The sequence below is a fragment of the Glandiceps talaboti genome, chromosome 1, assembly GCF_964340395.1.
Source record: "Glandiceps talaboti chromosome 1, keGlaTala1.1, whole genome shotgun sequence".
Classification (NCBI taxonomy): Eukaryota; Metazoa; Hemichordata; class Enteropneusta; family Spengelidae; genus Glandiceps; species Glandiceps talaboti.
Window position 1 is genome coordinate 32,210,195 of NC_135549.1, and position 27,039 is coordinate 32,237,233.

The 27,039-nt window shown below is 36.7% G+C and overlaps 1 protein-coding gene across 1 annotated transcript in view; it reads right to left on the reverse strand.

Moving 5' to 3' along the window:
• The window catches only part of LOC144441921 (uncharacterized), a 98,839-nt gene that overhangs the window by 19,296 nt on the left and 52,504 nt on the right, over nt 1-27,039 (reverse strand). The window contains exons 14-34 of the mRNA XM_078131190.1: nt 24,022-25,632; nt 23,198-23,448; nt 20,130-20,259; nt 18,923-19,414; nt 18,352-18,618; nt 17,518-17,760; nt 16,373-16,862; nt 12,264-12,484; nt 10,230-10,412; nt 9,736-9,947; nt 8,536-8,734; nt 7,336-7,710; nt 6,766-6,942; nt 5,847-5,881; nt 5,477-5,642; nt 4,652-4,765; nt 3,204-3,308; nt 2,656-2,763; nt 1,375-1,415; nt 893-953; nt 268-326 (exon numbers count right to left, since the gene is read on the reverse strand). Coding sequence (XP_077987316.1) covers nt 268-326; nt 893-953; nt 1,375-1,415; nt 2,656-2,763; nt 3,204-3,308; nt 4,652-4,765; nt 5,477-5,642; nt 5,847-5,881; nt 6,766-6,942; nt 7,336-7,710; nt 8,536-8,734; nt 9,736-9,947; nt 10,230-10,412; nt 12,264-12,484; nt 16,373-16,862; nt 17,518-17,760; nt 18,352-18,618; nt 18,923-19,414; nt 20,130-20,259; nt 23,198-23,448; nt 24,022-25,632 — 5,540 coding nt within the window. The remainder of the gene's footprint in view (nt 1-267; nt 327-892; nt 954-1,374; nt 1,416-2,655; nt 2,764-3,203; nt 3,309-4,651; nt 4,766-5,476; nt 5,643-5,846; nt 5,882-6,765; nt 6,943-7,335; nt 7,711-8,535; nt 8,735-9,735; nt 9,948-10,229; nt 10,413-12,263; nt 12,485-16,372; nt 16,863-17,517; nt 17,761-18,351; nt 18,619-18,922; nt 19,415-20,129; nt 20,260-23,197; nt 23,449-24,021; nt 25,633-27,039) is intronic.

A 27,039-nucleotide genomic window follows, 5' to 3' on the forward strand; every position in this document is an offset into this window, starting at 1 on the left:
TGTACAGAATACAAGTTTTATTCAGTATTGTACAGAATACAAGTTTTATTCAGTATTGTACAGAATACAAGTTTTATTCAGTCTTGTACAGAATACAAGTTTTATTCAGTATTGTACGGAATATGGGTTTAATTCAATATTGTACGGAATTCTAGTTACAGATTGACAGACAGGCATATATATATATATACGGAATAGAATTTCACTCGGTAATGTACGGAATGCTAGCTTCAAGACACTTAGAGTACAGGTATGTTTTTTACTTACATCAACTTCCTCCACTTCCCCTGTTCTTGTGTTATTCCACAAGCAAACTTCTAATTGTACTGCAAACAAAATTCAAATTACAACATTTTAGTAACTCGTGGTGAGTCACTTTTAACTCTACCAGGAAATCAGAAAAGATCTGATGTGATTCAAAGTTTTCCCCTTCCTCCCAAATTGTATGACGTTCCTTGCAGAAAGACGATTTAACGTGTCTTTACATTTAATGTAGTCTGATTCTTCCCAGCAATAGATCATGTACTTTAAATTTTGACTGGGATCTACACCAGCAGCATAAATGTAAAAGAAAGTAAAAACAAGTCTTCAAAGAAGATATAGCCCCCCCCCCCCCCCCCCCCATGCCCCAATGTTACTGAATGGAGACATGATTTCAAAGGATTTACTGGCAACAGATAAATACTGTAGAGTGCCTGTGGTAATGCAGGGATTGCTGAATTTCAATAATTGAACCTGAAGATCCAGGTCGAGGTCAAAGTTCAATGTCTAAAGGTAAAAAAGGTAACATAGCAATATATGGGTACACGCGTCAATGTTGTCTAAATGTATTAATGTTTTCGAGTTAATTGGGAAATCATGATCGTTCACAACAAATATGACATTTTCTTACCACATGTATTTTGATAGCAATTGCATTCCTGGTTTGTTGTTGTTCTTTCCACTCTGTAACCCTAGCAAGTAATATAAACAAATATACGTGTTATTTTACTTGTTTTACACCTGATGTCAGTAGAATTAATGTTTTCAAACCCTGTGCCATTCAGAGATGTATGACAACTTATAATGGTCCTTTTTGTATTATTTCGAATATTGACTTTAACTTATCTCTGAGAAACTTTAAATATACAATCTTGCAAGATTGTCATCTGTTATAAAACTCTTGCTTTCTAATTATATAATAATTTTTGACATATTATATGTTGTGCTTAGGTAGAATTAGCACAAAATAGTGTGTGTGTGTGTGTGTGTGTGTGTGTGTGTAATAATGTAGGTATTATGTTGTAATGTCGTTGTTTTAATCGGCCTGAATAGATACCAAGACTCATGGTACATTAAACTTATGAGTGATACATGATATTGATTGGTACTTACCACAGGACAGTCGATAGGTTCTTCAGTTGGGCACTGGCATACTATGAAAGTATACAGATGAATGGTATTAATGTTGATTCATTGATTGGTATTAATATCGATTCATTGTTGATATTAATATCGATTCATTGATTGGTATTAATATCGATTTCATTGATTGATATTAATATCGATTCATTGTTGATATTATTATCGATTCATTGATTGATATTGATATCGATTCATTGATTGATATTATTATCGATTCATTGATTGATATCAATATTGATTCATTGATTGGTATTAATATCGATTCATTGATTGATATTAATATCGATTCATTGATTGGTATTAATATCGATTTAATTGATTGGTATTAATATCGATTCATTGATTGATATTATTATCGATTCATTGATTGATATTAATATCGATTCATTGATTGATATTAATACCGATTCATTGATTGATATTATTATCGATTCATTGATTGATATTAATATCGATTTCATTGATTGATATTAATATCGATTCATTGATTGATATTATTATCGATTCATTGATTGATATTAATATCGATTCATTGATTGATATTAATATCGATTCATTGGTTGATATTGGTTGTGTTGAATGTTGATAATCGGTCACTGTGTAATTTTCAATATAACGATATCGAAGTCCGGTTTTGACAATTCTATAAGGTCGAGTTAAAACTGTGGTACAATGTGTACCTGGCTCAAATATGGTTTGAACGCAGTTTCAATAGAAGATAAACACACCGACGGTGCAAAGAATATCATATAAACACACCGACGGTGCAAAGAATATCATATAAACACACCGACGGTGCAAAGAATATCATATAAACACACCGACGGTGCAAAGAATATCACATAAACACACCGACGGTGCAAAGAATATCATATAAACACACCGACGGTGCAAAGAATATCACATAAACACACCGACGGTGCAAAGAATATCACATAAACACACCGACGGTGCAAAGAATATCACATAAACACACCGACGGTGCAAAGAATATCATATAAACACACCGACGGTGCAAAGAATATCACATAAACACACCGACGGTGCAAAGAATATCATATAAACACACCGACGGTGCAAAGAATATCATATAAACACACCGACGGTGCAAAGAATATCACATAAACACACCGACGGTGCAAAGAATATCATATAAACACACCGACGGTGCAAAGAATATCATATAAACACACCGACGGTGCAAAGAATATCATATAAACACACCGACGGTGCAAAGAATATTATACATACCACAATCATATTCAGGACAACAAGCGTCTTTGCTCTCTGGGGTCTGTTGTTTCTCAAAGTAATGGCCACAGTTGACAGTATCAATCGGACAGTTGGCAACATTGCACACTAAGGAAATCGAAACAAGACTTTTATATACATGACTTACTGTGTTTTAGTGATAGTGGATAACATCACCAGGCATACATGTACATGTAAAGTGTATACCTGATAATATATTGAAATACTGTTTGACTGTGTTTGCAAACAGGAGGTTACATGCAAGGTAAGGTTTTGACAGTCATTTTTATCTTACAGATTCAAGCCTAGCACTTACACAATTTTTTCCATGTCTGTGGTTTAGTTTATTCTAATCTTCTTCTATAACTTACACGAACTATTTAAATAGTAGCTTACCAGATGAACATAAGGAGGTTAAAGGGTTGCCCACACCTCATAACATTCAAAATAAGGCGCGGTTAGAGAAACGTTATACGATTTTTTGTAAGGGCTACTTTGTGTAAAATGAGTAAGAAGAAGAGGAATAAATGGGGAATAACAAAACTTACCACAACGAGTACTCCAACAGCAGTCATCGTCCTCTTCCTTGTATGTTTCAACGGTTTCATACGGATTACAACTTGGCATGTCGACCACTGGACATTGTTTGCACACTACGAGAACAAACAGAGAACTCTTTAATTACAATGTTAACATGTAGTTTTGCTACTAAGTCTATTAATGTACGTTGTCTTACAAATTAACTATTCGCCCACCTATCGAGGAAACCATAGTTCAAATCTGCCATTAAAAAGGTTTGTAATATGTATCTCGATTAATATCTTTTCCTCCTTGCCAGCAAGAGGTATTTTTCATTCATAACAACATAGATTGGGGTAACTTAAACAAAATAGTACCCATGGCATTGTAGCACAACTGTAAAATTTGAGATATTCAAAAAATAGGTTTATCCACATGTCAATCCATATTTGCCACTCCTGCAATATGCACCATTATTTGACTGTTGTTATGGGCGTGGTTTGTTGCTAGGCATGTTTCCAACATTGTTAATGGTTTATTCACTTGCCTGTCTAAAAGTCATTGTCTTTGTACTTGATACAGGCGTTTGGCTGTTGCTATGGACGTGGTCTTGTTGTTAGGCATATTTGCATACTTTTTTGAATATATATTTATTTGTCTGCACATTCCTTTCGTTACTTTTACAATATGCAACAACATTTGACTTTTTATGGGCGTGGTCTTGTTGCTAGGCAGATAATTACATATCCTAACTAGAGACTGAAATCGATATCCCTACCAAATATCAAAATAATCTTGCTAGTGGGTTTTGATTTTGTCACTAACATATAGACTGACAGAGAGACTGACGGACAGGAAAGGCACACTAGCAGATATATAACATGTGTGAACCTAGCTTGAATGAATATAGTTCAGCTGTGCTAAAGAAAAAAGTGTTCAAGCAATCTCAAGACATGTTAATATTGGTGCCATTGACAAGTAGGCGAGGAAACCCCATGATGACATTCAGATCTAGGTGTGAATTACCCATCAAAGATTTAACAGTTTCATGACATCAAAAAAAATATAACTTGCACTTTGCCTTGAGACTGCAAGTTCTGTGGCACTAAAAACTTACTTTCTACACAAACGAACACATAGTGCATTCGTTTTGAGTCATGCAGACAGACAGACAGACAGACAGACAGACAGACAGATAGATAGACAGATACCACACCATGCCTGAAGCACTATTGAACCCCTTTTTGGTTAAGTTGTGCTAAAATACGAGGGTTTGGGGTAAAAGTAACAATAGACATGAAGACTATTATCTGTTGTATGAGGATTGTGGATATAATCTGTCTGATGGAACGTCAATGAGCCATATATGCTTTCACCATTGCTCATATTAAACTTGGCGATTGACATTAAATCGAAGACGGCTCCCTTCCTCCGTATAAATGATAAAGAAAACTAAATGAGTGTGTTCACATCTCACCGCATTCTTGTTTCATACAGCATTCATTAATCGTAATGTTGACCAAATTTCTATCTTCTTTGCAATCTGGTGTTGGTAATTTGGATTCCAGTGGACAGGCATCGGAGTCGCAAACTAGAGACAGACAAATGAGCGAGTATTAACATATGTTGTCAATTATCATTAGCTTTCAAATTTGACAAAAGAGGCTCAGAAGAATCGTTCGTCTATTGGTAGAGAATGAACTGAATTTGGTAATTTATTTTCAGACGTATTTAATTTTGTGCAAGTTACATATTACGTTGTATATATTCATTGTCATATGTGTGCGCGTGCGCATGTCTATAATTATTATCCATAGATATGTGTGTATATATATATATATATATATATATATATATATATATATATATATATATATATATATATATATATATATATATATATATATATATATATATATATATAACTCGGGGAGTATCAATCTGCTAAGACAGTGCTCTATACCGCAGTGGCAGAGCGTAATAGTTTTGGTAGTACTGGAACTCTTTCTTGGTTGTAACTCGGAGTTTCACGCATTGTGCGATCATCAGACAATATATATATATATATATATATATATATATATATAGTTTTTCACTCACATGAACAAAACTATTACGCTCTGCCACTGCGGTATAGAGCACTGTCTTATAGCAGATTGATACTCACCGAGTTATATATATATATATATATATATATATATATATATATATATATATATATATATATATATATATATATATATATATATATATATATATATATATATTTATTATATATATATAATAAATGTTAACTTCATACCACATTCGTGTGTAGGACAGCACTGTCCAGGAATAGGAATCTCTGACAGTTTTCGGGGAGATGAGCAAGTTGGTGGGATGGGGCACTCCATCGTGATACAAACGACGTCGTTCTCGGCTACACATGTACATGTAGTACATGGGTCAGACATCCAGGTATCGTTCAACTGAAATTTAAATAAATGATAACTGTACTAAATAAATTGTTTCACTCACATGAACAATAACTAATTGACAAATTCTCAACAATAACAACTTGACATTTATCAAATAAAGTAATCTGGCAAATTAAACTTTGTTGATGGTGGATAAAAACACATTACTATACCGATGTTATCATGTAATCGAAATAATAATAAAGGATTACATACCAAATGTTTGGAGCCGTCACCTTCGATACACTTCTCTGCAAAATAAACATATGAAACATTATCATTTGCTGACCTGATGGTGCACTGAGTGGAAGTGGGGGTTAACATGGTGAAAGGTAGTCAGAATTTTGGCAACCATTCGAATTGTGTTTCTCGAGTCAAGTTTTCGTTGCGTCATTATCGTGACTATTTTAGAGTCAATTTACAGTTGTCTATAATATGGTCTACAGTTGTCTATTATATGGTCTACAGTTGTCTATAATATGATCTACAGTTGTCTATAATATGGTCTATAGTTGTCTATAATATGGTCTACATTTGTCTATAATACTTGGATCAACAATTCACCTTGGTCTACAGTTGATTCAATTACTTGCCTTAACTTCTTCTGAAGACACAGCAAGAACGAATTATGTTTAGAAACTGTTTTGGGGTCGCACTTAATGAACTTAAAATTCGTTACCCGAACGAGCATGTCTTCTTCTAAGACTTGTATATCATCAGCTCACACCTCCTACAACCTACTACAACCTACCACTGAGATTACATACAAGATTTGCCTATCACAAATAGTTCCAAATAAATGTTATCACATGACCAGTCTGATATCAATATCTGATAGAAAACCTTACATCTTGTCCTAATCTCTCGAGCTCCCATTAAGCCGTTTTCGAGACTATCCTTTTATCCTTAACGTTTTGTTTTAGTAATTCTGATATAAAATCTACGCCACAAAATACACTACTGTGCAATGTCAAAAATAAAACATTCCTCAGAAGGGAACACTAAATACTCTACTTTACTTGTGGCTGGGTTCTAGCAAAGTTCAATTAATGATTGATAAACATTATGACGTTTCTAAATGTCCCTGACAGGTGTAAAGAACATTTAGTGACTAATCATAAACATTTTAACTTACCACAGGTAGGAACGCATTCTCCTTCATCCAAATATGTCCCCTCTGGACAGAAGCAGCCTTCAATCTTTTCAGAACACATACTCTCACCAAAGATTGATGAGGAATCATTCCTGCATGTATCGATACATGGAGTGTGACATGGCTGATATTCAGTCTCTTTAGCACAGCTAGGGAATGCTACATAGAAGATAAATATATAGTTTTCTTTACTGGATAAGGCTGAAGAACACTGGACGCGTACCCTATTAGCCTATTAATTCTTTAGCAGAATTAAATTGACAGACACAAATATGATAGGCTATGCTAATTAAATGGTTACTGAATGTTTTATCCACTGCTTCAATCCTTAGCCAAATATATGACGATGAATTATTATTGTTAGTGTGAAACACGTGTTTGATAAAATATAGAAGAAGTTATTTAAAGCTTAAAACAGCCAATTTATCAAAACATCATTTATTCCCTATTAGACAATGTATGCCAGCATTTGTCAATAATTGCATGCAAATTGAATCAGCAGTCTTTCAAACGTGTTACCTGTGTGATAATTAACTGACCAGGTTTACTTACGACAACCGTACTCGTCTCTCCAGTCTAGACAAAATCCGTTCTGTGCACATTTCGCAGCATACGCCGCCATTATTTCACACTTAGTATCGTTCGTACACGAACTGATATACGGTTCTGGAGATACAGCCAAGTTACAAATTTGTAATGTTCCATTGGTAAACTCTTCTGGACAGCCAGGTGTTGTTGGTGGTGGTGGTGGTACGGAAGTTGTGCAATCACGTGTACACTTTTCTTCAGCAGTTATAGTACAAGTACCAAGTGTTCCTGTACAGTCTTCAGCAGTTATTCTCCAGCTATTGGCAAAATCTGCGATATGTGATGGCTTCCCACCACCTCGTTTGACGATGTCGTCATCTCTGTCCCCGTTACATGGTCCTTACAAGAAAAGCAAGGGTTTTTTAATGGTGACATTTTATGTGTGGTAGGAGCAATTGAATAGGAAAATCAATCCAAACCACAGAACAAGTGAAATATGACGTGCGTCGTCAACAATCACGTTTTCCTGGAGATGCTGACGAAATAACAAGCCCATATATATGTTCGCAGAAATGGAACTTGGCAAATGTTGCGTTTACCGATAAGAAATATGGATACTTTATTTTTTTAAAGGGACTATTATGTTAAACTATAATTTCAAAATTTGATATTTGAAGGGAAAAGAAATCATTTAACAGCACGTGAATGTGTGTGTATGTATATATGTATATACATACATATATATATATATATATATATATATATATATATATATATATATATATATATATATATATATATATATATATATATATATATATATATATATATATATATAGGAAGTCAGTGGTAAGATATGTCCGTAGTACAGTGCTCGATACGTCTGCACGCAGAGCGGAGTATATGTTGAGGGTAGAAGAAAATCAAGTCGGGTTTTTCGTCTCTACAAGCCTGTTTCGTGAGTAAATCACTCGTCAGGAGATGTTGATGTACATCAACATCTCCTGACGAGTGATTTACTCACGAAACAGGCTTGTAGAGACGAAAAACCCGACTTGATTTTCTTCTACCCTCAACATATATATATATATATATAGATATATATATAGATATATATATGTGTGTGTGTGTGTGTGTGTGTGTGTGTGTGTGTGTGTGTGTGTGTGTGTGTGTGTGTGTGTTCATATATATTCATATGTGTGTTTGTGTATACTCTTTACTTACCACATAAGCCCTCTGTAGAACCATTATGATATGCTTCTGGCATAATTATAGTAAATGAGTTGAAGGAAGAAAACCAAACTTCCAAATAGATTTCAGGAATTCGAAGAAGGAGAGTGTTTTCAAGAATACCCAGTATCAATATACCATTATTTGTCACCAAAACGTCGGGGTTTAGGTGCTCTACACCGTCAATAATAACCTAACAAATTAACAACAAATTAGTTCTCAACATTGTCAACAATTTTAACGTTATTTTAATTAATCGATAGTATTTATCTTGGTATAGTTTTGTTACCACAGATTAACCAGTAACATTATAATGAAGTCTATAACTGGTGATTGTACGTCTAACACTGTCTACTATAAATAGACTATCAACATTAAGTCTATAGCATTATACATTACTACTATAAGTATATAACTGGTGACTATTAACATCAAGTTTATTGTATTCAAAGTCGTCGATCCTTGCTCTGTATTCGCTTATTGGTCACTTATTATTTTTTTGTGAAATAAAAGCGAGCCAGTCTAAGTTATTAAAAATCGTTAGGCCTACAGACTGTATTGTCGATACCATCAGATAACGTTTCAAAAAGTGCAATGTTGATCTTTTAGTCTCCACTTCACGACTTTATTCTTCCCTGGCTATTTCGTTTTACATTCTTAGGATCTGTGTTCATTACCTCCCGTAAAGAGAAGTTATGTTATGCGTTTATCTGTCTGTCTGTCTGTCTGTCTGTCTGCCTGCCTGCATGTCTGTCTGTCAGTCTGTCTGTGTACACGATATCCCAAACACCACTGCAATGATTCTAATGAAACTTATCACACATCTTCCATATGATAATGACAAGAACTGATTGGATTGTAGTAAACATCCAATGGACGTCGACATTAATTAGCCATTGCAGTTTTTAGTAATTAAGCTATATTTTAAAAATGCAATTCAAATTTCATATAGTTTAATATGATAACTTTTCAAATTAAGAGGTACATCATGTATATTACCTATAGCTCAGAATTTTGCATTCCAACAATGTGTGTAGGACTAAAGATCTAAGGTGTTGCCATTACTGGAGGCATTCAGTTTAAAAGTTTCTTTTCGAATTATGGTCTTTTCGATAAATTGATAAAACAAATCAAGGTAGAGTAGTTTGCATAGACAAGTAAAGATAAAGGTTGCAATTGGGCAATGTCTCTTACCATGTGACCTTTGCGAAGTTCAACGCATGTTCCTTTGTATGTGACTATTATACCTGCTATGCATAATGAAGTCCCACAGTCCTCGTTGTCAAGGATAATAGTGTAATCTTGCCTAGTGTCTTTCGCTAACACATATGAACAGTTGCCTTTGAAGTTGAAGTAGCTTTGATCAAAGGTAAAATAAAACGAGCCGCCGTAACCATAGCAATTACCTGCGATAACAGAATGTAATATTTGTTTTAAACAAGATCCACAACACAGAGGTTTTGTATTTACTCCGAACCATAAATGCTAACTATTATCCGTGTATGTCTCTGTTTGTTAGTTTGTAAGATCGACCTACGAACGTGCTTATTACCCCATCATTATTTTTTATGGATGTAGCTGAGTCAGTCCATCTGTCAGTCTTTGTTCCACATTGTAAAATGTGGTCTTTTTAAATATCATTTCCCCAAAAGTTGTCAACACTATTTAAGTTTATTATAATTACTTACACTGTCTGCACAGAGAATCTGATACACACTTTTCGCCTTTCCGAACTAACCCAGTCGGACAAGCACATCCCGATGTGCAACCAGTTGAACAAGTGGTGGCCGGCTGACCGGGAGTATCACACATCGTCTCACAAGTAGACATGCATTCATGGTATACCTCTGGAGCAGGACAGTCAATAGGACCTGATGGAAATCACATTATTGTCAATATCACACTATCTAACAGTGGTTTATGTCAAGTCACTTTACATCAGATCAGATCAGATCAGATCAGATCAGATCACCTCAAATCAAATCAAATCAAATCAAGTCACGTCACGTCACATCACGTCACGCCATGTTACGTCCCGTCACATCACATCACAATGTATTATATATAATATATTCTTGAGGGAAAGCACGCGCACGCACGGGCGCGCGCATGCAGTAAGACAGACAGACAGACAGACAGACAGACAGACAGACAGACAGACAGACAAACAGACAGACAGACAGACAAGGCATGCATACATACATACATACATACATACATACATACATACATACATACATACATACATACATACACGTATACATACATACATAACTGAAGAATGCTATACATGCATGGTTGTCACTTACAACCAGTATGTACTTGGTAAATATAGCACTCAGTAGACCACTTGTACAACAATATAACTTCGCGTAAAGTATATGAATTTATTAGGTATTCCGTACGAAATGCATAGAAGAGAAGAAATGCGGCGAGATCACTACGTGACATTACTGACGTCTCTTACGAACACTGCCAGTGAGGATTGCGCCAAGTCTTGGCTTGATTCACGTGAGAAATTATACGAATTCAATCAAATTAATAGTGCTGAAATTTTCAGTGCAGTAAATAGTCTTCTTTCTGGCTAGGCTATGGGAGCGGACATCCGTTCATGTGAACACTACAAATTGCAAGTAATTGCCGCCATTATTTGCTTGCTTGGTCTTTATCTGCTACAATTCACCATGCATATCTACCAGCGTACTTTATGAAAACTATTGTTGTTCCACTTGTCACAGATAAAACGGGAGATCTGACCAGCAAGGACAACTATCACACTTTCAACTGTGTCCTCAAAAATACTTATCAGTTAAAAGTTATAGTCCTTGAACGTTGCAAAGCTCACTTCGGTTTTAAGAAGGGTCATTCTACAGATGTTTGTATTTATGTTATGAAAGAAGGCATTAAGTATTACCATTGAAAGTGTTGGATGTATCATTGAATGGGTTGGGTGAATCATTGAATGGGTTGGGTGAATCATTGAAAGTGTTGGATGTATCATTGAATGGGTTGGGTGAATCATTGAATGGGTTGGGTGAATCATTGAAAGTGTTGGATGTATCATTGAATGGGTTGGGTGAATCATTGAAAGTGTTGGATGTATCATTGAATGGGTTGGGTGTATCACTGAATGCATTGGGTGTATCATTGAATGGGTTGGGTGAATCATTGAAAGTGTTGGATGTATCACTGAATGCATTGGGTGTATCATTGAAAGTATTGGATGTATGAAAGTGTTGGATGTATCATTGAATGCGGTGGGTGTATCAATGAATGCACTGGATGTATCATTGGATGTGTTGGGTGTACGTATTCATGATTGAATGTGTTGGGTGTATCATTGAATATGTTGGGTGTATCATTGAAAGTGTTGGATGTATCATTATATTGAATGCGTTCGATGTATCATTGAATGTGTTCGATGTATCATTGAATGTGTCATTGATGTGATACATGTATCATTTAATATGTTGGGTGTACCATTGAATATTTTGGGTGTATCAGTAAATGTGTTGGGTATATCATTGAATGTGTTATGTATTATTGAATGTGTTAGATGTATCATTGAAAGTTTGACGTGTATCACCGAAAGTGTTGGTGTATCATTCCTGCGTGTTGAATGCGTTGAACGTGTGCAGATGAGACGTAACGTTGAATTTACAAAGTTCTATACCATGTGTTTATGTATAGATGTTATTGGTTAGATGTATAATTGTACTTACAAAGTTTTGGACTCCTCCAATCAGGCAGTACACAAGTTCTATCACTGCCACATTTATTGCACTCATCAGCGTACGTGGAGAGGATTTCACATCGACAGGCCTGTGTGTTATTAGTTCCATCACTTGCAGCATTGACTAAACATTCACAGAGATACTGTTCACACTGCTCTATATATGGAGCGACATCCACGTAAGTGTGACACGGCTGAAATGTCGTTGACCTATTGTGAACACCATAACAATGTATTGGTTATTTTAAACTCTCAAAAATAAAGACAACTTCTTTTCCCGAAAGTAATATCCCACTTCAAATGTTAGCAAAGGTTTATATTTATTAAGTGATATTTTGTTTGGTAGTACGAATGATAAAATAGCACCAATGGTGTTGTAGCACAACTCTGCTTGGCTCTTGATATTAGTGTAGTCTTGTTGCTAAGTATATTTGCCTATATTTTTGGAATCTTTATTCACATACTTACCCATGCCTGTTCTTATCTTTGAAATATATACCCCATTTGGCTTTTGATGGGCATGGTCTTGTTGCTAGGTATATTTGCATACGTTTTAGACTGTTAGTGGTCTTGTTGCTAGGATTCACTTACCTACTCATCACTGTTGTTATCTTTGTAATATGCATCATTTCACTGTTGCTAATTAAAATGGCCATATGAATGAGAATTGGGTATTTATTTTGGATTTTTAATTTACAAAACCACTTTACTATGGTTTTCTACTTGAAAAAACTTGTAGCATAACATATACCAAGTCCTTGTTTGTAACTCGATAAATTGCAAACCATTAAAAATATGTGCAAAATGTGTTTGTTATATGTACGTACAATAACAAACTTCTTACACTGCATATTTGTGCAATTAATTGAGTAACAAACATGGTCTTGGTAAATGTTATTCCACATTGGCCACATTGGCCATGGTTACTAGGGCCATTTTTGACAAACTATTTTGTATAACTGCAGTATAATGCCTCTAGAAACATCCCACCAAGTTTCAGCCCCATTCACCATTTGTTTTTAAGATATAAGTTTTTGACCAAACTTTTTACAGCTAATTTGAATATCACTGATGTGAAGACACCTTCATGTATATATGTCCATAGGCATCAATATCAAATTGCTTAGTAATTATGGAAATATACAATTTTGACCAGAAAGACACATTGCTAAACCCAATTTGCATATCACCGATATGATCATCATGTCATGAACATCTAAACACCCCTAAGAACGTAGCCACTAAATCCCAGTCCCATCTACTCAGTAATTTTGGACTTACTGACTAAAGACACATTTTAGACCTAATTTGCATATCAATTAGGAATCCCAATGTCATGAACAATTCGTGATCTACACACCCTTGAGGATGTTGCCTCCAAATGTCAGGCAGGCCAATCTGCTCAGTAGTTAAGGAGGTTAAGGCTTTAGACCCAAAATCACATTTTATTATACCCAAAACGCACATCTCTGATATGCAGTCATTTTCATTTGAACAATTTTCCATCTACACGCCCCAAATTATTGTTCGCACCAAATACCAAGGCAATTGGTCCCGGCGATTTTTGACTTTAAGTAATTTGCACACACACACACACACACACACACACACACACACACACACACACACACACACACACACACACACACACACACACACACACTTCACCTCAGGTTAGCTTTGCTAAAATTGGAGATTGGAAGTGAGTCTGCATCGGTAGACCTGTTCGTCATTCATGAACTATACAATATGTAACATATAATGAATTACCAATACCTTAAAAACACCGTAAATTCATCACAAGCTAAGATGACAAACGTCAAACGATAAAGGAGTGATTAGTTTTTACGGCCGGGGGTGGGCCGGTGACTTCTTGTACGGTTGTACTTAAATAGTGACCCCCCTGCGATTCATCCCCACAAAACAATCCAACCCCTCTCTGACACATAAAAAAACACACTGACTCCCCCCCCCCCCCAACATCTGTTGACAAGAAAAAATTCTTCTTGTTCTTGCAAAAGACACTTTAGATTCTCAAAGCACAATACAGCACACTGCATAGTTAATTTTACTTGTTACATTTACAGTAACTTTAAGTGTTTTAATCTGGTAAATTGCTATCCCAAATCCATTGCTTCACATGTGTAAAGCTCTTTAGACAGGAACCCTATGAGAAGTATGATTTTCTGTTCATGGCCATGCAAAATATACATGGTTTAGTAACGAAACGTTCTAGGTCATCTCTTAGATTGAGTGAACTATTACCATAAATTAATTCAGCTAATTATAAAGTACAATATTAGAAATGGAGTTAATTTAATTGTAAACCTACAGGGTTTCAGTAAGTTTCAAAGTAGGAAGAGAACTGGAAAAAGTATGGGGAGAAGTGAACACTACGCGCGTGTGCGCCTGCTATACAAGCGCGGGGGTTGGGCGGGGATTTACAGCTCCATTCAGAAGTAAAACACAACTTAGTTATATCATAAAAGTATCACTAATTTTAGGGTTTCAAAACTTTAAATCATTTCAAGTTGTGCCCGCCTGCTATGCAGGTGTGGGGACGGGTTGTGGAGGAGGTGTCGCCCCTCCCATGGTAAAGGCTTTTTGAAAAATGAACACCCTTTGGAGGCTATTTAGAGCACCATTCAGAAGTAAAACACAACTTAGTTATATCATAAAAGTATCACTAATTTTAGGGTTTCAAAAGATTAAATCATATTGACACAAATAATAGTAAAAATGATCAAGTAGAAAGTGAGAAAATTTAGGGAAAACATGCACAGTGGAGGTCAGTTACCATTTAGAGATACAAATTCATTAAATTATTTGAAATGGTGTCTCTATTGGCTATGTTTGTGTGCAATTCAGGTCAATGGAGGCACAGATTTTAGAGTCACGGTCCATCCAGTTAATTTCAAGGTATTTCATTTCTTATGTGTTATGTGTACAGCTACACATGCAAGTTTGTATACCACATGATGACACAATGCAACTAATGGGTGCAATATTGAGAAGTTATATCTAACAAAACTGTACTTAAAAGGTGTAATGTTATGACTCCATGTCATGTGCTTGGGATGTATCAAGAGACAAAGAGTTTATGTTATATTTGAACGCATATTTATAACCATTATTTATGGTTTATTATCTGCACATACATTTGTTGTATGGAAATGTAAGTACAGCAGGGGGTCATGATTACGTTCAGTTGTTGAAAATAACGTGACCCCCCCCCTCCCTATTCACTTTGTAAAAATGATGAGTCCCAAATTGAGGTGCCCCCCCCCCCCTATTTACCGCCCTCCCCCCCCCGCCGTAGAAACTGATCGCTCCCTAATAGTCATTTTATGTAATCGATCAAAATATTGATATTTGTAATCGATATTGACCCGATGCCTTTGCTTCACACGTTTATAATTTGATATTTAAATTATGTGCATATTAATTCTTGCATACTGTCATTCCTAACTTCAGGATAACACACTCTGTGTGCATATTAATTCTTGCATGGCATTATGCTACCATTCCTAACTTCAGGATAACACACTCTATGTGTATATTCTTGCATGACATTATGCTACCATTCCTAACTTCAGGATAACACACTCTATGTGTATATTCTTGCATGGCATTATGCTACCATTCCTAACTTCAGGATAACACACTATTATATGTGCACATTATTGCATGACATTATGCTACCATTCCTAACTTCAGGATAACACACTCTATGTGTATTTTATTGCATGGCATTATGCTACCATTCCCAACTTCAGGATAACACACTCTGTGTATATTCTTGCATGACATTATGCTACCATTCCTAACTTCAAGATAACACACTCTATGTGTATATTCTTGCATGACATTATGCTACCATTCCTAACTTCAGGATAACACACTCTATTGGTATTGCTGTAAACCTTTGAATCTCTTGTTGCATTCTTACTCTCACGACTTGTTCACTGAATTGCTTGAAAATGTGTTGAATTGTCACGTCTTCCTGATTTTCATCGTATCATACATTCCCTCTTCAACTACTTTTATGACACAAGATCACATATCGATAAGATTTTTGTTCTACACGGTTTAACTTACCGTAAAACGTCACACTCTCCGCGGGCCTGTTCCAAAAGTTCTGGATACGCTGCTACACACTGCTCCTTGGGAGATGGGCACAGATCTCTTGATCCGTACGTGTCACCAAACTCTATGATATCACCTGTTAGGTCTCCACCCGTGTCATCATCCGGGTCGTTATTGGGAATACCACATAGTCCGTGTACTTTGTTGTATAGTCTATCATCAAGTTCAATGGTAACCTTAGCGATATGGGACCAATAAATGACCAAGCCGAAGTCTGTTTGGACGATGAACTGTCCACTAACCCGAGTGATTGAGATTCCTTGCTTACTTTGGAGTTGATCACTGACAGCCTGAAGCTGTGACATACCAACATATATGTCATTGACATGTAGTATGCCATTCTTTGTCATCCTAATATGGGTATCTTTCACAATTATTTCAAGTTTCTTCTTACAAATCAGATCTGCATACCCTGTAACTCCTGGTCGACACATTAGCATGACTAGAAACAATATAAATAGGGATTATTGTATTCTGTATTTAAATACACAAATTATTTTATGACCATATCTATTTATAATCAAAAACTTTTAACATTGTTGGAATATATCTTACCGCACTGAAAGTAATTACAAACAATATACGTTATTAGTCACATGACGGGAACTGTCGGTTAAAAGTACAATTTTGAAAATAATACTAAACTGACATGATGATACACAAACTGTACATAGGGATTGTTTAAGACAAGATGACTATATTACCGACTGATACTGCATTTTGTATTGTCTTTCGTTTTGATTCATCTAGTGCGAACATGAATCAGGTGTCGATTGCGATACAAAACATCCAGTTTAGAATGAATGATATATATATATATATATATATATATATATATATATATATATATATATATATATATACCAAGAGGTATTGCTCAATAACAGGAGGAAGGTTCGGTGTTAGTGCAGGAGGAAACTGGAGTACCCGGGGAAAACCTGCGTTGTTCGGTAGAGTCAAACTGAAAGACACTCTTCTTACAGCGTGGTAGATTTAATCAAACCCTGAATGGGTTTGATCCCCGACCGCAGTGGTAAGAGGCAAGTGGTATAACCACTCAGCCACCGACAGCCCAAAATAACACCGCCAATACTCACTTCTGACGTCGAGGTCAGGCACATCGCTGGTCATGTTGGCAATCAGCGAATGGTCGCATACGTTGTATTTGTATTTGGTGTTATCAAACGTGTTGATTGAATCCAGATAGAGGTCGCATGTATTCTTGCAAGTAGTTGAGTTGCATACAGTGGTGCCATCATCTTCGCAGTAACAATGTTTACAGTCGTACTCTGTCCAGTATTCACCAACTGCTATAGTGTTACCTTCAGAATCTCTACATCCTGTAACAAAAAGACCAGAGAATGTGTTTAGAAGTTGTACCGGTAGTCGGGGAGCGTACACAAAAGACAATCCTTATCGTATGTGTTATACCTACTTTAGGTTTCGCAATAAACATCGGGAAATATGAATGAATTCCATCTATGGATACATCCAATACCATGTACATTATCCAGGATTAGACACTGTAACACGGGTATGTTCATACCATCCACCATTCAGTCTTGGTTTACCATTAGTAAAACGTTCAAATAAGGATTTGAGCTCTATTAACTAAAGTAGTGTACTTGGCACTTAATGTAAACTAAGTATTGGACAATCAAAAGTAAATGACATACTTGTAAAATCAAATGATACACGACATTAAATGACACACTTTTATAAACGACGCATACATATGACAGTAAATGACACATATTAAAAAGTAAATGACAAGGATGTGAGGTTAATTGGTACACATGTAAAATTAGATGACATGTAAACTTGAATGACACGCAATGTAAAGTAAACACTTAACCAACAGACGTGTGCTATTTACATTTGGTTGTAAAATAATTAATTTACATTCGTTTCCTAGTAGTACTTTGTCTTACCACATTGTGGAACTGGATCTCCAATAGCACATATTTCAACTCGTAAATTAGGATCATCGGTAAAGCACCAAGCGGTACCAGGGAATTTGTCATCTGGATTTCGGCAGTAATTGTGGTCTCCTAGACCGGCTTCGGGATAATTTGCTGGGGTGTATGAATGCTGTTGAGGCGTCTGTGTCGACCATTTTTGACATACCCTGCCTGTTATTGTACGGTGAACTGTACCACGGTAGTCCATTCCTGTGGGATCCGTGTAACATTCTATATCTATATGACAAAAAAGACAACGACACCATATGCGACGTTAACGTTATTAACAGTTATGTATGTATGTATGTATGTATGTATGTATGTATGTATGTATGTATGTACAACAGGGTGTAATAGTAGATGTAGGGAGGAATCAGTGTATCGGTTATGTCTGTAAGATTTAATAGGAATGTTTAGAAGTTAACATAATTACATTGTTTGGTACATTTATCTGGAGGCTCTAACCGGATGCTGTATATGATGACAGATTCTTCGACATACTTTGATTACAAAAGTTAAAAATAATTTTATTATTCATCACCTGGTCTTTCTGTTGGGCACCCAGTTTCGTCTTCAGAGTTAGGACAGTCGCTTATTTGATCACACACGAAATCCTGTGGGATACATTGCTGGTCGCAAGCAGAGTCTAACGAATCACGGCACGTATACTCATCTTCCGTGCACTGACATGGTTCACATCTACAACACTCTCCGTCAGGATGTACCAACTCTTCCCCCGTACCACACTTATCTATCATGCAATGCTTTACACACGTTACATTGCCATTGAAGCAATTGCAAGTGTCACAGTCGTCATTGATAAACAAGCCGCTGTGAAGCCTGTCATTGTAGAAACATGGACAATCCACTTTGTCAACGCATGTTTTACCATTGCAGAACGTTCCGGTCGGGCAACTGGGTGGGCATCTTGTTATATTTGCTACATAAGGACAAATTTCCAATACAAGTTTGGTGGTTGCCTCAAGTGATATAGTCGTAACGATGAGTGTAGTGACGCCCTCAGTGGTAGTTACTATAAATTGTAAAATGACAAAGATTGAGAATTATAAACTGCGTTTATAGGGTTTTAGCTAACGAGAAAATACTTACATGTTCATTTTTATAAATACCTTCTTTTACAGCACGGATGCCCTCTATACGACATCACGGATGCCATCAAATAACAGCATGGATGCCCTCTATGACAGCACGGATGCCTTCTGGCATTGTTAAAGTATAGTTTGATTCCATATAAGGGATTTCGTCGACATTTTATATGTATAATAAAATACATCATCGGGTCGTTTATAGGTCATATATCTTAATAACAGGATCGAGTTCAGTCAATTGCAAGTAGTGAATAAGTAACTCTTATGTTTAGTAACTTTATCACTGTGTGTCGGTTTTTTGTCTACTTGTTCCTCATTTACATAATTTTTATTACCTCGCATTTTTAATTGAATTTTATGAATTTTATGTAAGAGCATTCATTTTGGAGCAAAGTCCCTAAATTTGCATTCATATTTTAACTGTAAACTCAAGTCATTTGACAACTTTAGCTTGTCGTCACAAATTAGTTTTAATAAGTATTTGAATATTATTTTAGAAAACTGCTTAGTGTTCGCTTCAGGGATATAGTAATGGACATGCTAGTAGTTGAGGCTTTCTGAAGTTTCCTATTAACTTTGAGTACAATCGTGGAACAAACAATATGCTGAGGGTTAAAAAACGAAGACAAGCAATATTACCAGGAATGGTGCTTGCCATCTCAGTTGTCGTAATACACCCATTGGAAGTTTTCCTTGCACATCCTATCTTGTTATCAAAGCAATTACATTGCAAGCAAGGGTCATCTTTGTCTGTCCAAGTGACACCAGGCTGGAAGGAGAGATAACAGATGTCCTTTGTCAGTATTTAAATGTAGACATGTTTTACATCTGTTTAACAATAGCGCCAATGGCGTTAGCACAACTGTACAATTTTTAAAAATAGCGCCAATGGCGTTGTAGCACAACTGTGCAGTTTTTAAAATTGTTTATCCATATGCTAGTCCATCCTAACAATAGGTGTTCATTTGCTGAATGACTATCCAACCATGTTGCTATCTTAGCAATACACGTGATCATTTGGCTGTTGCTATGGGCGTGGTCTTGTTGCTAGATATATTTTTATACATTTTTTGAATGTTTATTCATTTGACTATTAATCCCTGTTGTTATCTTTGCATTATACGTGATAATTTGGCTGTTGCTATGGGCGTTGTCTTGTTGCTAGGTATATTTGCATACACTTTTTGAATGTTTATTTTCATTTGGCTATTAATACATGTTATCTTTGTGAATACACCACCGTTTGACTGTTCCTATGGGCGTGGTCATGGTTGCTAGGGTATTTGCATACATTTGTTGAATGTTTACTCACTTGCCTACCAGATGATGTTATTTGACCAAAATATACTGTTATTTGGTTGTTGCTAAGGCCGTGGTCATGGTTGCTAGGGCCAACCGTGTCAAAATATTTTGAAGAAAATCTGCAGAATAACACTTCTAGAAACATCTCACCAAGTTTCAGTCTCAATAACCAATTACTTTTTGAGATCTAGATACAAGTTTTTGACCAAAATTCACATTTTTACTCCTAATTTGCATATCACTGATGAGATTATTATATGCTTAATACTTCTGCATTTATACAACCCCAGGTGCATCCCCATTAAATTTCAGCCCAACCTTTATCAGCAGTTTTGGAATTAAAGATTTTGGACCAAAAAGACAAATTTTTAGCCCTAATTTGCATATCACTGATGAAATCATCATGCTAGCTATGAACAAATGTTAATACTGAATTTCAGACCAATCTGCCAAGTAGTTTTTGAAATCTGCAGAATAACACTTCTAGAAACATCTAACCAAGTTTCAGTCTCAATAACCAATTACTTTTTGAGATCTAGATACAAGTTTTTTGACCAAAAATCACATTTTTTTGAACAAAATCACACCGGTGGTATGATCATATATTTGAACAATTTCCCAACTAGACATCCAAGGTAATACACCAACCAACTATCATGGCAATCGGTCTGGCGGTTTTTGACTTTAAGTTGTTTATACACACACACACACACACACACACACACACACACATCCACACAGACAGACAGACACTTTGCCATGCCTATAGCACTACTGAACATTATAAGTTGAGTTGTGCTAAAAAAAAAGCTTTTATGTAAACTTTAGTTTATCCGAACGGTTTGGTCAGAACCAAATGAGTGCTCTGTACAACTGACGACAATTGTAATACATTCTGTGAACGACAATTGTAATAAGAATTGACGATATTTGCACTCATTATTTGTTATTCATTGTCAGTGAAAGGTGTTTTCAGTTTCTATTAGTTTGCACTTCATCACCTTGTATGACGATTTCGGAATACTGTGTGTTTTACAAACAAGCAAACGATAGACATGTTTTCTCCAATGTCTATGACAAACAACATGTACATGCAATGACTAAAGCAAATGATGTGAATCCTCGATTGATTGCTTACGCTGTGTATGCTATCATAAATTTCCTTTAAAGTGTCAATGTCTACAGCTTGAACCTTACTTACACCTTCATATGGTTATGATAATACTTACATATGGAAACATACTCAGCTGGATAAAATCAATGCCAACTTAAATATGTATCTGTAACTAAAGTGTTCCATTTGTTGGCATCAAATACTCAATACTGTTTATATGGAGTTCAAACTACTCTTAGCCCCATACATGTGAATCTAGCTGTTGCTATGGGAGTGGTCCTGTTGCTAGGCAATTTGCCTACATTTCTTGAATCTTTATTCACTTACTTACCCATTCGGGATCCTTGTTGTCTTTATAATATGAATAATCGTTACACATTTGCTAAGGGCGTGGTCATGGTTGCTCGGGCCGATTGTGTCAAAATGTCTTCAACAATAATTGCAGCATAACACCCGAAACACCCCCTCCAAGTTCCAACCGCATTCACCATGCAATTTCACGATATTGATATATTTAGACCTAATTTGCATATCGCCCATGAGATCATCACGATGTGAATACCAGATGCATCCCCATTTCATTTCAGCCCAAGTCTACTTGCAGGTTTTTTTAATTATAAATTTTTGACCAAAAAGACACTCTTTAGCCCTAACTTACATCTCACTGGTGGGATCATCTCATGAACATGTCTTCATCTTAACACAATAAAAACACTACCACCTAATTTCAGCCCAATCTGCTGAATAGTTTTGAAATTAAAACTTGAGATCAAAAAGACACCTTTGTCGCCCTAATTTGCATATCACTGATGGAATCATCATGTCATGCATACTTCTTAATCTAAACGCCGTCAAGAACGTTCCCACCGAATTAAATCTCAGCCTACTGCTCGGTATTCTTGGAAATATAGACTTTTGATCATAAAGTCACATTGTATACCTAATTTGCATATCACTAACGGAATCATCATGAACAATTCTTAATCTGCACACGCCCAAGAACGTTCCCACTAAATTTCAGGCCAATCTTCCCAGTAGTTTTAGAGTTCGAGATTTTCGACCAAAAATACATTTGTGACCGAAAATGCGCATTACTGATGCGATCATTTTCATTTGAACAATTTCATCTACACGCCCTAAATAATGTCCCAAACAAATACCAAGGCAATCGGTCTGGTGGTTTTTGACTTCAAGTCATGTAATTACACACACACACACACACACACACGCACACACACACACACACACACACACACACACACACACACACAAACAAACTAAACACACTTACCGCTACTTGTGACCCTATGTCTTTCCTCCAACATGGACACTGCTCTTTGGGAACACATGTCAAGTCCTCTCCACTCATCGTAATTCTTTTCCCGTTTAAACTGCAGAATGGCAGACTTGCGCTTTGGGGCACACATGCCGTTATATTGGTACCTTCGTCTTGACATTCATCTTCGAAAATACCCTCCAGCAGCCAGTGACATAGCTGTGGACAGGTCACCAAAACATCCGTCTCCCCGCGGTCACAGATACCTGCAATCTCATATACAACCAAAATGAGTGTAGAACATCAACGTATTCGCAATGTAATTTGGCATTTTCCTGACTATTTTATACGATTTCCTATCGAAAATATTTCAATCAAACCAAACTTAGCAATAAATGGAATGATCTTATCTAATGTGGGACATCTTCAAGATATTGACGTCACATTGTCCCAGTGATATGGATCTGACTAGTCTAATTCTAATTTCTAATTTAATATACAAGGCTAGCCTCTGCTGCCATATGCAATAACATGTCTCTATATTTATGTATCTATATATTACAGGCTCAGACCACTATAATAAGGGTATGCTATGCTCGTCTGGATAATGAACCGAGCAGAGCTAAGCCTAGATATTATCTAGCGCCCTCCACGGGGTAACAAATTGTTCACAGCAATAATATATTTCGTTGCATATATAAGGGAGGCACAGCCTGCCTTTATACGTTTTCAGGGCGTAATTTGTGATGCATATTCAAGAGAATTCACTTTTGTTGTGAGGTACACATATATTCATTTTGGTATATCCACATGTTTATTGTTGTCTTTGCAATACGCACCTTCTGTTGTCATAGCTTGTGTGGTTTTGGCCTCAGTTGTTGCTGCCTCTGTAGTCACAGCTTGTGTTGTTTTGGCCTCGGTTGTCACAGATGGTGTTGTTTTGGCCTCAGTTGTTGCTGCCTCTGTTGTCACAGCTTGTGTGGTTACAGCCTTGGTTGTCACAGATGGTGTTGTTTTTGCCTCAGTTGTTGCTGCCTCTGTTGTCACAGCTTGTGTGGTTTCAGCCTCGGTTGTCACAGATGGTGTTGTTTTGGCCTTAGTTGTTGCTGGCTCTGTTGTCACAGCTTGTGTGGTTTTAGCCTTGGTTGTCACAGATGGTGTTGTTTTGGCCTCAGTTGTTGTTGCCTCTGTTGTCACAGCTTGTGTGGTTTCAGCCTCGGTTGTCACAGATTGTGTTGTTTTGGCCTCAGTTGTTGCTGCCTCTGATGTCACAGCTTGAGTGGTTTCAGCCTTTGTTGTTGCTGCCTCTGTTGTAACAACTGGGCTTGTTTTGGCCGCGGTTGTCACAGATGGTGTTGTTTTTGCCTCAGTTGTTGCTGCCTCTGTTGTCACAGCTTGTGTGGTTTTGGCCTCGGTTGTCACAGATGGTGTTGTTTTGGCCTCAGTTGTTGCTGCCTCTGTTGTCACAGCTTGTGTGGTTTTGGCCTCGGTTGTCACAGATGGTGTTGTTTTGGCCTCAGTTGTTGCTGCCTCTGTTGTCACAGCTTGTGTGGTTTTAGCCTCGGTTGTCACAGATGGTGTTGTTTTTGCCTCAGTTGTTGCTGCCTCTGATGTCACAGCTTGAGTGGTTTCAGCCTTTGTTGTTGCTGCCTCTGTTGTAACAACTGGGCTTGTTTTGGCCGCGGTTGTCACAGATGGTGTTGTTTTGGCCTCAGTTGTTGCTGGCTCTGTTGTCACAGCTTGTGTGGTTTTAGCCTTGGTTGTCACAGATGGTGTTGTTTTGGCCTCGGTTGTTGCTGCCTCTGTTGTAATAGCTTGTGTGGTTTCAGCCTCGGTTGTCACAGATGGTGTTGTTTTGGCCTCAGTTGTTGTTGCCTCTGTTGTCACAGCTTGTGTGGTTTCAGCCTCGGTTGTCACAGATTGTGTTGTTTTGGCCTCAGTTGTTGCTGCCTCTGTAGTCACAGCTTGTGTGGTTTCAGGTTTAGTTGTAGCTGCCTCTGTTGTAACAACTGGTGTTGTTTTGGCCTCGGTTGTTGCTGCCTCAGTTGTTGCACCTAGAGTGGTTTCCTCTGAAACTGTAACAATTTCTGTTTCTGCTGGGCTTGTCTTGCCAATAGTTGTTATTTCACCCTCTGTTGTCACTGGTTGTGTGGTTTTCACCATAGTTGTTGCTGCCTCCGTTGTCACAGCTTGCGTGGTTACACCCTCAGTGGTTCTCAATTCAGTTGTCTTAACTACTGGTGTGGTTGCACCCTCAGTGGTTCTCAATTCAGTTGTCTTAATTACTGGCGTGGTTACACCCTCAGTGGTTCTCAATTCTGTTGTCACAACTATTGGTGTGGTTGTACTCTCAGTAGTTGTCACTCTTGTGGTCATTCCCGCTGTTGTCCTAGCCTGAGTTGTCGGTGGTAGAGTTGTGAGTTGAAGTGTTGTTGGAGCAGTGGTCGCCTCTATGACACATATCAAAGTAAAAGAACAATAGTTTGTATTAATAAAACGATATCATGATATTAGACATGTTAGGTAATTTCTCGAGTAAACAGAATCGGACCGTGTTGATGCACACAATATAATGCTATCTACGTGCTTCGAATTATTATTATTACCTCCCGTAAGGGTACGGGAGGTATTAAAATGGTGATGTCTGTCTGTGTCTGTCTGTCTGTCTGTCTGTCTGTCTGTCTGTCTGTCCATCGGGGTGTGTGTGTGTGTTTGTGTGTGTGTGTGTGTATGTGTGTGTGTGTGTGTGTGTGTGTGTCTGTGTGCGTGTCAGTTTGTCTGTCTGTCAGTGTCATCATTTTCTGAACGACGGCTGGCTTAATTATAATGAAATTTGGTACATATAATGTTAGTGGTAATAGCTAGACCTGATTAGTTTTTCAGCAATATCTGTTCATGTTAAGTAGGTCAATTTGCATATTAATGAAATCAACTAATTAAGCAATATCTTAAGACTGTATACTTCAATTTCGATGTAATTTAGACTCTTCGTTACACATAACAAAGCACATCTGTGCTATAAAATTTGTTGATATACCTAATTAGAGAGCTGGTTGATATAACTATATTTCGGTAAGGTCGGTATTTTTAATTCTCAAATCTGAAATTTTAACTTTATACTTCTGATAGTATGACAAGTAAAAAAAGAGTGACACTCGATACTATATCGAGTAATGTGACACACTCGATAGTATGACAAGGAAAATGACACTCAATAGTATGACGAGTAATGTGACGCATTCGATATTATGACAAGTAGTGACACACTAGATAGTATGACAAGTAATTTGACACACTCGATAGCATAATAAGGAAAATGACACACTCGATGATGTGACAAATAATTTGACACATTTGATGATATGAAATGTAAAATGACACATTATAGTATGACAAATACAGTGACACATGTAAAGTGACACATTCGATAGTATGACAAGTGACACATTCGATAGTATGACAAGTAAAGTGATACTCTTGATATTATAACAAGTAATGTGACACACTTGATATTATGACAAGTGATGCATTCGATAGTATAAACAAGTGATACACTTGATATCATCACAAGTAAAGTGACACACTTGATAGTATGACAAGTAATGTGACACATTCGATAGTATGACAAGTGGCACACTCGATAGTATGACAAGTAAAGTGACACACTCGATAGTATGACAAGTAAAGTGACACTCAATAGTATGACAAGTAGTGACACACTTGATATATAGTATGACCATGCTTAGTAGAATATGCAAAATGACAACGCTTAGTAGTATATGCAAAATGACAACATTTAGTAGAATATGCAAAATGACCATGCTTAGTAGAATATACAAAATGACCATGCTTAGTAG